Source organism: Pollicipes pollicipes, unplaced genomic scaffold, assembly GCF_011947565.3.
Source record: "Pollicipes pollicipes isolate AB1234 unplaced genomic scaffold, Ppol_2.1 Scaffold_4002;HRSCAF=4701_pilon_pilon_pilon, whole genome shotgun sequence".
In the NCBI taxonomy this organism is placed as follows: domain Eukaryota; kingdom Metazoa; phylum Arthropoda; class Thecostraca; order Pollicipedomorpha; family Pollicipedidae; genus Pollicipes; species Pollicipes pollicipes.
This window is the reverse complement of record NW_023596420.1, coordinates 11,170,627-11,184,312: the sequence shown is the minus strand read 5'-3', so window position 1 is coordinate 11,184,312 and position 13,686 is coordinate 11,170,627. Positions and strand designations below refer to the sequence as shown.

General features: G+C 50.0%; 1 protein-coding gene across 1 annotated transcript in view; it reads right to left on the bottom strand.

The window, feature by feature from the left end:
• Positions 1–265: 265 nt before the first annotated feature.
• LOC119093188 (muscle LIM protein Mlp84B) overlaps positions 266–13,686 on the bottom strand; it is a 48,556-nt gene continuing 35,135 nt past the window's right edge. The window contains exons 5-12 of the mRNA XM_037216102.1: positions 8,133–8,262; positions 7,326–7,501; positions 6,388–6,520; positions 5,022–5,197; positions 4,683–4,815; positions 3,819–4,003; positions 1,702–1,816; positions 266–897 (exon numbers count right to left, since the gene is read on the bottom strand). Of these exons, the coding sequence (XP_037071997.1) occupies positions 727–897; positions 1,702–1,816; positions 3,819–4,003; positions 4,683–4,815; positions 5,022–5,197; positions 6,388–6,520; positions 7,326–7,501; positions 8,133–8,262 (1,219 nt within the window). The 3' untranslated portion in view covers positions 266–726. The remainder of the gene's footprint in view (positions 898–1,701; positions 1,817–3,818; positions 4,004–4,682; positions 4,816–5,021; positions 5,198–6,387; positions 6,521–7,325; positions 7,502–8,132; positions 8,263–13,686) is intronic.

The window sequence follows — 13,686 nt, the reverse complement described above, 5'->3', positions numbered from 1 at the left end:
ACCTGGCCGAGGTGGCAGCTAACATTTCTTTATTGAACACCGACCATGTTCTATGTGAATTTACAGGGTGGTTCGGGCTGCAAACTGCCTGAAGGTTTGCTGCTTAACTGCCTAGCTGGTTTGCTGGCTGGTTTCCAAGCTGGTTTCAGGCTGTTCAATCAGACACATTAATAACCGATGGCCTGAACGGTGTAGCGTACTATTTCATCACAGCCCCATCGCCATGTCTGGTGACGGCCAATGTTGATAACAATGTGCCAACTAAGGTTTATTGAAAACAGCTCTACACACACTGCAAATCACTCCTCGCGCCTGTCATGAGCAAAAATGTTGTTGAACAACACCTGATCCGATGCAGTTCTTCAACTGGCACGTTGCCAGAATAACAAGCATCATTTTCGTCGAATCTATCTCCTCGGAAATTCGAAAATATGAGGCTGCTGTAAATGTTTGCTGAACTAGTATGACACGAACGTCGCTGCACGAACTGATAACTCTTTCTCTTTACCGCTCAGCGATAAACATTTCATTGTGCTAATAATCGCCACCAGAAAGCCAACGCCTAAAAACCACTCGCGGTAACGCCACCACCTCCTGCGGCGTCATGGCGCGTCCGCGAGGCCGGGGACTCCTCCAGCTCGTGGGCCCACCGACCACCATCGACCGATAAGCCCACGGGCCCGGCTCGAAGTCCGCCAAGGACGTTCGGCGCTGTCACGCCGCGTGCTAACCCATGCTGAGCACACCGGCTCCCTGGCCGTAGCCCACGCCCTTGGGACCGAACTGGCGACCGTAGCAGGTGCGGCACAGAAGCTCGTTTTGGGGTCCACTGCACGTGTTGGTCGAGTCCAGGCTCCGGTTGCATTCTGTGCAGCTGAAACACTGCCGATGGTACGTCTGCAATGGAAGCATATTGGTGAGGCATTTACTGACGCATGCTCCTATTCAAACGTCTGGCTGTTGGAGTGCGTGCCCTGCATGAGGGATATGGCATGCTCTGATGGTTGTGATCCGCAGACAGGACAATGCTGAAAATCCTCCTGCGGCCCGCAGGCGTATCCCCTGATGGGATGTGCAGGTGTAGGTATGCCTCATCGCTGGGTGATTTCACTTCAGTGCCCCTGAAAATCGAGTAAACGTTCGATATGACGTGGCGTCAAACATGAACAGGAAAGTCTTTTAGATACTATTTTTGGCCTCATCAGTTCTTCTGTTGGACATAACCGACCTGCCTTATATTAAAAGGTCTGGTTCAAAGGCGTCAGCAGGCAGCTGGAGGTCTGTATTGTGGGCGAATCGACGTCTCAGCGCGGTGCCATCACGCTCCAGATGATGGGCACTTCTTCGAAACGTCAAGCCAATGCATGCCAATGAATGTTTTTGACTATGTCGCTCTGCGGGTACCTCCCGATATAGGTTAAAGGTCAGTTATTCACGACATGATAACTGTTGCGAGGTATGGGATGTGCGGGACCCATTCGTTGTACCAGAATAAGAACAGGCGTTAGTTGCTCTAGCCCTACATCCCGCGTTTCGATCATGCAGTGATTAAGCTGTGTGTATGAGAGACCAAAGGTGCGGGGTTCGATTCTCCGCGGTGGCCGCCCTTCGTGCCAGAGTGAGAAAAGCGGCGCCATATAGCCTCAGCAGAGGAGTGCGTTGTGAAGCCCCAGTGCCCAGGCAGGCGGTGTGTACGCTCACCCGTCCGTTGTGCAGCATCATTTCGGCGGCGAACACGGAAAACCCGCAGCGCGGACACCCCTCGCCCGGCGCCGCCTTGGCGCCCATCGACGGAGCCGTCACCTGGTCCACTAATCTGCGCGAACACAACCAGGCGCTGCACTGTCAACTGGGGCACTTCACCGATCTAATTTATAGGGTCCGGTCCAGCCCAATCAGGATAGTCCAGATCTGATGCGCACGCCAATTCGCCCTTGCCGGATTTCTCCATCCCGTCCGGTCTGATCCACTTAGTAAAAAAAATCATCAAATGAATCCGTGGCAATCCGCTCCCACAAAAAGACTTTTGAAAAGATTAACAGCGACTTTGGCCATCAGGGTACCTGAAACTTAAGTTATTTGTTGTTTTTATTGACAAAAATGTGCAAAATTTCTCTCAACCAGTGGGTGCTTAGATATATAGCACAGCTTTTTGCCTGTTGGGAATGCGATTTTGCATGGAGGATGGGATAAAGCACATCATATCATCAATTATCTCACAGTTAGTTTGGTCGATAATTCACAAGCCAAAGCACAGACCACATCACCACATCATCACATCACCGAGACCAAAACCGCTTCTGGTTTCAATGACTTAAAGACATGAGCACATTAATTTTTCAGACCCCAGATTAGATGCAACATACCTATACATGCCAGTCGACAGCTTCAACGGCACCCAGATCACGAGCACAGGACGAAGCTCATCTAGTACACTTTCCAAATAGCCAAGACGACCATCTCACCTCATGTGCGATACTTCAGGCGTGTATCCCTTCTCGGATACACCAATAAACGAAACAACCTCAACTGCGACCATCAATTCCTGCTAGATTACCGGCTGCATCAAAATCGTCATCTATGCGCCCGACTTCCCCCTGGGAGATGCCTGCATTTCTCTTCCATTCAGGAAAATGAAACAGTTGCGTTAGTTTTGTACCCAATTGCTGAAAAGGCAGAAACTACCAAATATCCTTTTTTCGCTTACACTGGAAAAATGCGAAAACTTTTGTATTGATTATTGCACATTGCATCACGTGAAGTCACATTTCAACAGTTCCATGCTATTTTTTAGACAAAATAAGAACAGCGCGACAATTTTTATGTTTTCATTCAACATGCTAAAATAAATACTATTGGCACCTTGTACTATGGCGCAACGTCTTAGTCAAATATGTAACGTCCCTCGTACGCCGTGGCTGCAACATGCACAGATTATAATCAGAAGCGCAGGCAGGGGGCACGGGGCACGTGCCCCCTCTCCCCTTTAGGTGTGATCTGCGATCTGTGATCTGTGATCTGTGATCTGTGCATGTGATCTTTGCATCACAAAATTTGTTTGTAGAACGTGTAGCTGTTATTTACTATGCAACCTGTCTGCGCATTGCTTGGAATTGAAAGTAGTGTATTTTATTACTTAAAAGGTGTTTTTCTGGGTTGGTGCTTTCACTGAGCATTTTAGGGACTATTTAGTGATAACGTCCATTTGGTCAGTTTACAATCCCTTCAGTCCGTGTGGGCCAGCAGATTTGAAAACCCGGCTCAGTGCTTATTCATTTTTGGTGGAAATTTCTGATCCGGTCTGATCCGGCTTGCAGATTGATCCACTATCCGGGAATTGCTTTAATCCTTAAAGTGCTCCACTGTCAACCTCCTGTCCTACTTTCAGTAGATCCCCAAGCGAAGAGGTGGAGGTCGAGATCAATGACGGCTGGCCGGTGTAGTGTGCCGGTTACAGCACAACTCCAGACCATGCCTGCAGGCCCGGTCTCGCGCGATCGTAGACAGCGTATGCCTCGGACAAAGGAGGCACTTGAAGACCCAAACCGCAGACCTAAGCCGCATGTGTGCAGACAACCGTTCCCCCATGACACTCTCATTCACTCACCAGTTCTCGTCCTCTCCCATGAAAGATCTCCATGGCACTCTCATCCACTCACTGGTTCTCGCCCTCTCCCATGAAAGATCTCCCATGACACTCTCATCCACTCACTGGTTCTCTTCCTCTCCCATGAAATATCTCCCATGGCATTCTTATCCACTCACTGGTTCTCGTCCTCTCCCACAAGAGATCTCCCATGGCACTTTCATCCACTCACTGGTTCTCGTCCTCTCCCAAGAAAGACACCAGAGTGGGCGCGTGCCCGAAGCCGAAGCCTTTGGGGCCGAAGCGCTTGGCGTAGTCGTTTTTGCAGTAGATCTCGCGGTCGGGACCGTCACAGGCGATGGTGGAGTCCAGGGGTCGCTTGCAGTCGCAGCAGTTGAAGCAGGAGATGTGCCACTCCTGTGCAGACGGGGCGTGATGTGATGTGACGTGACGTGATGCGACGTGACGTGATGTGACGTGACGTGCATGCGACGTGCCAAAGCGTAGCGCGATATGACTGTGGGGCTTGCTGTCAGATTATCAGAGAGTGACCAAATAAGCCAAACCTATGCACATATTTATGTTCGAGTGGATAGATTTTCACTTAGGCAGGTACATATGCTTGGTTGCAATAAAACATATGAACTATTCACTGTTTTTCCCAATCCGCCTTTGCCATGTAGGCTATCGGCACAGCGTAAGAATCCGGATTCCCTGTGTAATTATGACGTTTATGCGTACAATTACCTTACAATCTACCAATCTAAGGTTCACGCTCGCTGTGAAAAGCCAGTTATCGCACTTGCACATCCCAGCGTATCGGCTTGTGCCGTACCTGACCCTAGGAGAGCATCAGCTCGGCGATGAACACAGCACCCCCGCAGCGCGGACATCCCGGCCCTTCTGTCGGCTCGTGCCGTACCTGGCCCTTGGAGAGCATCAGCTCGGCGATGAACACAGCACCCCCGCAGCGCGGACATCCTGGCCCTTCTGTCGGCTCGTGCCGTACCTGACCCTTGGAGAGCATCAATTCGGCGGCGAACACAGCACCCCCGCAGCGCGGACATTCTGGCCCTTCTGTCGGCTCGTGCCGTACCTGACCCTTGGAGAGCATCAACTCGGCGGCGAACACAGCACCCCCGCAGCGCGGACATCCCGGCCCTTCTGTCGGCTTGATGGAGGTTCGGTCCAGCTTCACCCACTCGGGCTTCGACTGAGCTGTCTCGTCTCTGAGAATGAAAACGATCCATCAGCGACGTTTTTATCCACACGGCGTCGCTTTGCTCGGCGATACCATGGCACGACCAAGGCGTCAGTGCCGCGTGGTTCCCTCTAGACACCCTACGCTACGCTCATGACGCATGTCACATTCTATCAGCACATTTTCACATCACCGCACATCGTGTGACATTATGTCCCTTTGTGACAAACTCACGCGACGCTTCCGGTCTGGGTGAAGGCAGCGCCGCGGCCGAAGCCGAAGACTTTGGGGCCGAAGCGTTTGGCGTAGTCGTTCTTGCAGTAGATCTCGCGATCGGGACCGTCACAGGCGATGGTGGAGTCCAGGGGTCGCTTGCAGTCGCGGCAGCTGAAGCAGGAGATGTGCCACTCCTGTGCAGACGGGGCGTGACGTGATGTGGCGTGATGTCATGGCGCGAGGACGGTCTCAGGTGGAGGACATCATTTTCATACATTTGCTTTGTTAGCTATCCGTCTAACATAGGTGCGGGCCGAATGACTACAGCACCCAAAAATTTCCGGTGCGTTTTTGTGGCCGCGCGCAGGCTTCTCGGTCGACGACATCGCTCACATAACAGCTGTGGCAATTACACTTATCGGCGTAGCAATCATAGTGAATTATAAGTAAATACAAAATTAAGTGTGTTAGTTATCAGTCCCACAGAACGCGTGATGTCATCATGATATTACACAGCTGTGCTGTGAGTTACAATGAAGTGAAAAGAAAGACTACACATCTTAGCTCAATATTCTTCTAGAATCAGGCAAGTAGTGCGGCAGCCAAGGGGAGGGGGACCTATGAAGCCTCAGCTCTCCCTCGTCAAATCCGAGCGCACTTTTTCACTACGACACTACTGAATATTATCTCACAATATGGTAATCTGGAAAGCTACGTTGGCTTTAACTTCGTAGACTATCACGGGCAGTGACGCGTCAGCCCGACACCCGTGATTTGGTGACAAAGTCAGCGAACAAACGAATGGATGTGTGAGCAGCTGAGACAGTTATTTCAGGCAGTGGAATAACCAAGTACCAATAGCTCATTGATATGTTAAGTGCTGTACCTATCAGCGTTTGAGGGGTCTGATTGTCTGTTCGTAGTGTGTAGGTGCTGTCGGTGGGGCTGGAACTCGCTTGCAAAAAGCAAAGTACTTTTCTCCCGCTATCCCGTCATGCCAATCCCTCTGGCTGCAAATCCTCAGTGTGTCCTGTCTGGAAGTTTGATAATTTTTCGACTGGAAACCAGATGCAAGCTTAGATGGCTTTAATGTGCTTCTTGGGGCGCTTAAATACAGTTAGTCTGTCAACAGCAGAGCGAAAACTTGATGTAGGCAAAAAGATGACTGTCATTGCACAAATCGTACCTACAAACATAGAAGAAGTGGTAAAAGTTGTGCATGTTCAACTTCCTGCAGCTGCGATTTTTGCATAGCTGTTCCCACAAGCTGAATATACAAGCCTACACAAATATCCTATGTGTAACAAGATACAGATGATGTAATCATTCAAATGGCCAGTGTACAGCCATGTTAAAGCTGCTTGCGTTCATGCAAGTGCCGTACCTGACCCTTGGAGAGCATCAACTCGGCGGCGAACACAGCACCCCCGCAGCGCGGACATCCCGGCCCTTCTGTCGGCTTGATGGAGGTTCGGTCCAGCTTTACCCACTCGGGCTTCGACTGGGGAGACTCAGCTCTGAGAATGAAAACAACCCACCAATGTTGTTTTGTACACACGGCGTCGCAGTGCGATCCAGCTTTCAAATCAATGTTTCACTTAAGCAGTTCAATGCTCAGTGTAAACAATAAGTGGTGCAAAATAGCCCTGGGTGGAATGGTGCTGTTACCATTAGTTTTATTTTCGAATTGGACATCTATACCCCCATTGTCCTTGGCTGGCAGGATGCTAGCAAAGGCGACCATTCTTATAATTTCTATTCTCACTTTTTTATGACGTAAATGCCGGTGATCCTATAGAACAAATTATTGACCTCGATGGTACGAAAAAATAGGAGGACATGACTGAGGAATGCGAGGGTAGCAAAGCGATTTCGTTCAACCCATTTTGACCAAAATGGACTACCCGGGCGCAGGAAACTAACGAAGCTCACCAATGCATCGCCTCCGTTTTTCAATATCACTGTGTTCTGTGGTGGTATGGACTCAAGAGCTGACCCAGGATTTCAAAGAATGCTACAGTGATATGTGAACACAATTGTTCTGCTTCTGCACACGGAAATGAGTAAAACAGAAGCAGCGATCGCTATTGACAGGCATCTCTTTGAGGCAATACCCAACTGACACTCAAGCCAACTGGAAAACTCTCCTCACTTGCCAACTCATAGGTGCGTTTCGCTCGCGACCAGCGTGATGTTTCACCAACTGGGCTATCGGCACGTCAGCATCATCGCGGACGACTCTTCGTGCCACGTGGATGGCATGGTGTCATCACCGACACGGACATGACATCAGCGTGCGCGACATTATGACGGACAACTCACGCGATGACGTCGGACTGCAGGAAGGCGGCGCCGCCTCCGAAGCCGTAACCCTTGGGGCCGTACTTCTTGGAGTAGCAGAGCTTGCAGTAGACGTCCTTGTCGGGACCGTCGCAGGCTTTGGTCGAGTCCAGGATGCGGTGGCACGCCTTGCAGTTGAAGCAAGGCTTGTGGTAGTTCTGGGAATACGGCGAAAGCTTGGAGGCAGGAAGTAAAGCACTTGGGTGCAGCAGCCATAATCATTTGTGTAGGTTTGTTGGCATCATGCGTGGTTTTTCTGGAGTTTATCTTTAATACGCATCGCCAGTTGGCAAAATAGCTGCAATACCGTGAGAAAATGGGTTATGGGATGATACATTATCATGCGCTTTTAAACAGATTATTTGCATTCTTAGCGTCTTTACTATTACCGAGCATTTGGTATAGGTAAACAACGCTTGCCGAAGTTGGCTGTCAGCTTGGGCAGGACGTGTAAGAAGCACTGCGCAAGTAATGAATGTTTGTCACTTAACATGCTTGTAAGGCAACGTGACGTAAAGGCATTTGAAGCGTCCGCTTATAAGTCCAGTTTCAAAGCGTGCAAAGCGATGTCGTCATACCATCCAATAATGGAACCCCTGCAATGAAACCCACCAAAGTGATTGGCTTCAACTGAAATGGATTCGCTATGCGGTCTGAAGTCAACCACGATTAAAAGATTCCGTGGTAATCATAATCCCGCTTCTTCGCGCCGACCGCGATAACATCATTCAAACGAATTCTTCGGTGTGTGTAACAACTCCCCGATTCTACGATTCCGTGTCCGCTCACCCGGAAGCGCGACTTCATCTTCTCGGCCTCGAAGACGGCGCCGCCGCAGCGGGGGCACCCCTCGCCCGGGGGCGCTCGGATGGCCGCCTCCGGAATCGGCACCGCCTCGACGGGCGGCGGCTCGTTCTCTCTGGCAGGGAATCGGAATCCAGCTCTCATCGCGCTACAGTCGGCTTCCGGAACTGACTGAGGGGCTGGCCGTACGCGGCCTCAATGTATGTGCAGGAACACTGATAGCACCCAAAACTCAAAGCCACATGTGTGAACACACTGTCTTATTCTGAAATTCGCCAAAAGCGGGCCATTGTCTGTAAGTTCTTTTACCGGTAGAATATAGGCATACACTTGACGCGTAACGGTTCGGCGCTAGGTCGAATCAGGCACAGCAGCGCAAGCACTGGCTAACGGAGGGAAGTATGTGTGGCAGATGCAGGAGGCTCTGGGGTCCTGTACAAACACGTCAGCCTCACAGCCGGTCAGCAGCAGACACCGGGCTTACGGGGAGTACGTGTGGCAGATGCAGGCGGCTCTGGGGTCCTGTGCAAACACGCCAGCCTCACAGCCGGTCGGCGGCAGACTCCGGGCTTCAGCGGTGTATGGTATCGTCACTATCCGACCACTCAGGAGGGACCCACCAGGGCGGGCGTCGACCATGTTCAAGGCTGAGTACTTCGAGAAGACTGCCAGTCCTACCGGCGCAGGGCCTGGCAGACTCCCATACGATCGAAAGGAGCACTACTTGGGTAGTGGAATAAGGGTTTACCCTACAAGCTCTGCTGAGAACGGACCATGGTCACATAGGAGACCGTAGTGCTGGTTTTCCCAAAACCAGCGGTTCTCCGACATGGGGATTCCAGACGAGTAGTGCATGCGCTTCTCTAGAATCGTCACGTTCAAGTGGTCGCGGACACTAATCGCCCACTTTATGGTCGTCTGCCTAAAGTGCTACATTTTGCGGGGAGGCAGACATCATTAGATTTTTAATTAAACATTTACGGCGTGGGTTCGGGCACGATGGCGGCAGAATCTGGAGGCCGTCCATACTCGTGGCCTTGCGGGGTGTACCTTTTGCCATGACACTCTGGAAGCAAAGCACGGTGTTAGAGCTCTCTAGCGTGTTAAGTCCGTGGTTAGCGGCAAGAAAGCAGCCGAGCCAAGCAAAGCAGGTAGCAGAGAAAATACCCAAGCATCTTCACACATTTTGACCACTCGATTGGGCCACTTGCAACTATTACTATGCCCGGAAAACCCTGTGGGAGCAACTAATACGCTTTGTGGTGCAATAATTCGGATGAAAGCAAAGTTTGACAGGACAAGGAGAATTTACTTAAATGCATTTAGGTACGTCTTGAGCAAACGACGCCCAAACGTTTACGTCTTATTGCCTCCACAGAATGACGACAAGAACATTGCTGTGGGCGGTGCCAAGTTTTTGGAGAAGGCAACTTGAACTGGTTTGTCCACATACTATTCCCCCGGTTCTTTTCCGTAATGTTCCATGTTTTATCATCGTCATTTGCACTTACCGCTGTGGGTTCCTTTAAGGTTTACCATTGCGTGTGGGAATGCCAAGTAAATCTATGGACGAACGGAGATAAATATAGTGTCTGCAAGGAGTTTTTGGAAGCAGAAAATCTTTTAACATGCAACATTTTTACATGCCTGACTTCGATGATCACTGAGCAAAATGAAAAAAGGACAATAACCACTAAGCCTGACCCCTACTCACATTCTGACGCCTATGAGTTCGGATCTTTGAGCCATAGACGCGTATTCTCCCCCCCCCCCCTCCCCCTCCCCCCCCCCCCCCCATAGGCAACCGATCAGTGATGGCGCTGGTGGCAACGTCAAAGCGACGAGCGCATTACGCGCCAGCCGTGCTCAGTGCGGCCCCAAATGAATAGAATAATCGACTTAATATCCACCGTCATCGTGGCTGTCTGTGTACAGGGCTGCACGTGCCGCAATTACGTAAGTGTTCATGAATGGCTCGCATTCCCTTGGCGGTCCCAGCATTTCAGAGACTGTGTGTGTAGATTCCGAACGGGCGCCCACGTCGCACGGACTTCGTTCGCCATGGTCCACTGTTCAGTGGGACCGGTGCCTTTCCCTCCCCCCACAAGCGTCACCGGCCAGGGTGGCCGACCGAGCACGCCCGGTCAAGCCAAGCTTGTAGGCCGTGGCTAACGGTGGGATGCTTCGAGTTCTGGGTCACATTGTGTGCGTCGTCTGGCACTCGTTTGACCAGCTGAGTCGAGAACGGTTGCGCCAAAACGGCGCGCAGGATGAGGAAGCAACAGGGGACGAAGCAAGCGGCTGAAGAGTTGCAGAGATTAAGACACTCCTCGGGTCAATGTGGGGTCATCAGAAGCACAAGCTGCGATCTGGACACTTTGGATACAAGCAGGCACTCTGAGACACTCATGTCGAAGAAGCGGGCACTCTGGGAGCACGCCTGAGATGGCAGGAGCTCTATGGGGGACACCAGATGCACTCACTGCGCCGAGCCGGCGCCCAGAATCCTCCGCAAGTTGCCGCCACCAGCACAGGCTTTGGCCTTTTCTTTCAAATGAAAGAGAACGATTCATTGTTAGTAATACACCAATCACGATCATCACTTAAATAGCTCGGGCTTATTACGTTTTCACTGTATTTTCAGCACTTATATTTTTGAGGGTCATTGGAAGGTACGGTGGGTGTGACGTACGACGAAAGGGTTTTTTGCCGAGGCGTTGACTCGCAAGATAGGATTACGACAAGCGCGCACATTCGTGAACGTATATAGTAAAACATCCATCTCTCGCTTTCTCTCTCTCTCTCTCTCTCTCTCTCTCTCTCTCTCTCTCTCTCTCTCTCTCTCTAATTAAGCCCAAAGAGTAGGTTACTTTGGCCATTCACCCGGTTTGGACTCCCGATGCAAAGTAAATAGTAAGTTAAATTGACTAAATGTGCCGCGAGCTAGCAGAGTGAGTTGGTGCGCTTCAACACCAAAGGCATTACCGATAAAATGATCTGGACCCCGAGTAGCAAGGGCGGTATTCCGGCCCTGAATTGTCCTAAAAAACAAAACTCATGTTTTACGGGACATGACAGCCAGTAGCCAATGACACCCTGAGCCTGGGCTGCACTAGCCTCCAGTCTATCACAGCAGAGGCAGATTCACCGCTTGTAACTCTCACCCGCTGTGTGTGCTAGCACGACTTTACTACCCAGCATCGCGAACATGCCGTAAATGCTTAGCGCCAGTTTCGCTGCCAGTCACGTCTCTCAATCTGAGAGGAACTCACAGACCAGTTCGGATGAGCTCTGCCGTTGGTATTTCTGGTTTGCTGTCAAAGTCTGCCGTTGCTGGGTTTGGCAGACATGTTTGGCGGCTCTGTGGGGAGCCTCGGGGATGTGCCAAACGTACAGGCGTGCTAGGAATGCATTCTCTCCCGAGAGGGAGAGAGCTGTGGCGCCGGGCCAGCGGCCTCTGAATGATCGATGGTTCCGTCCGTCCGAGATCATGCATTGACTTAAACTCAACGTTAACAAGCGCTCAGGTGGGGGGGGGGGGGGGGTCAATTGCCTCCACCGAAGGTTTTTTCCCAGAATAATTTCCGAAAGGCGGGGCGACGCTGTAGGCATTTGAACAGCCAATCTTCTGATATAAAACTTATAATAACTTTGCAAGGTCGCTGATCTATGGCAGGTGAGTCAGGCCGTGGCTGTCAGCGAAAGCCATTGCTAGGGAATCGCTCGACCTGGTGCGACAACGGAGGATTAGACGAAGTCACGCATCCTTGAAACAGTTTTTAGGCTATTGACAGCTGAAGTCAGGATAACGGCTAGTTCCAAGGACCTTGGGTCATATATGAAGGTCAGACCGAGGTCAAGCCTTTATCGCTCTTTTACGGTACAAATTGCTTTATGCCTTGGTTTTTGGTGCTCATCTCAATTGCCTTGATCACAAGGACGTCAACAAGCATTTTATTTGTGTTCACAAATGCCTAAGAAGGTCAGCGACCAAGTATGATTCCCATCAACTTCTTGTTTTTTTTAAGAATATATCACCTAGCGTAGTTCCTACTTATCTAAATACAAATATTAAAAGAGTCGCACAGGTTTTGGTCATATTGATCTTCTGAAGCTCAAATAAGATTGCTGATCTTAAATTCACAACACTGACCCTTTGCTTTGACGAGGATCGAGGTTGGAGCCTGTTGCATGAGGATGTCTCAGGGTTTTCGAACATCAATCTTGAGTTTGATATAAAATAACTTAACCTTGACCCAAATCTATAACGTCAGGAATCACGTAATTTGACACAAGTAAGTTAACTTAAAGTCCAACCTATCATGTGAACTTTGTGTCACTAGCTTTCTTGATTTTTGAAATTTCAAGAGGTGAAATTGACCCCGAAAACATGGCATGCGAGCGGTCGCCCGGGTGCGTGTGAACGTAAAACAATGATTCAAATAGCGTGGGACCCTCGTTGATATTAACGATTTGCACGAAAGTCTGTTATCTGGAATTCCTGCATAAACCCTACGCGAGCGCTATATTAACCCTTGGTACTTTCTTCTGCTATTTTTGCCACTGCGTCACATAGTTTATAGCAAGGTCGTGAAAATGCTTAACTTTTTCACCCAAACGCCTCAAAAATGCAAACTCAGAGTCCAGCCGCTTTGTTTTCCTGTGTTTTTACTATTTTTCTTACCTTAAAGGCTTCAAAATGTTAACACATTTCACGCGATTGCGACTGCCTTAAATGCACTGACAAGTCACACTGCCTTTTCGCCAAGCATATCAATCATACTGCTCACGGCACTTCTTAGATGGGTGCCTCAGCAACCACTTTTGAGAATGACGTTGATAAGTTTGAGGAGAAAGCATTTTTTGATAATTTGGTGTGCTTTTGGCAATTATTTCCAGGTGCCACTGTCCAGCAAATGTTTTGTATGTACCTACTCTGCAGGGTTATTCTCAGTTAATCAAAAGGCGTTGATGATAGCAAATCCCTTTCCACATCCGACCACTATTAGCATATTAGACTTGTTTGTCAATCCGACCAATATCCAATTCGTTGCATCACATTGCATTGTAAGATGCAACTGCATGATTCAGTTCGTTTCGTATTACTCCGCTAACGCAGACTTCAGAGCGAGGGAGATCGGCTCCAAACCTTATTCGCGATGTACACCCGACCGCCGTCTCACCTTTGAATTCGTCTAGCTTCTTCATAGTTCCCAGCAGCTGGAGCATTGGTCCGACCCAGCCGCAGGAAAACCCGCCCCGTACATGGAGCAGCGCGGCTGGAGGTCAGAGACCAGGTCATCGGCGATCGATACCGGCACAGATCCAATGGAATGCTGGCACGGATCGGCATGATAAACAGCCACTGAAGCGTGCGAACGCATGACGTCATCTAAGCTGATTGCTTACAGGCCATGACTAACACATTGCGGACATTTGTGTTGAGTGAAATGGCCTCCAGTTACATCAGTTACCTATCCAAGGGATGATAACAAATATGTTCGTTGCCAGGGAACATGAACGTGTAAAGGAGAGTACG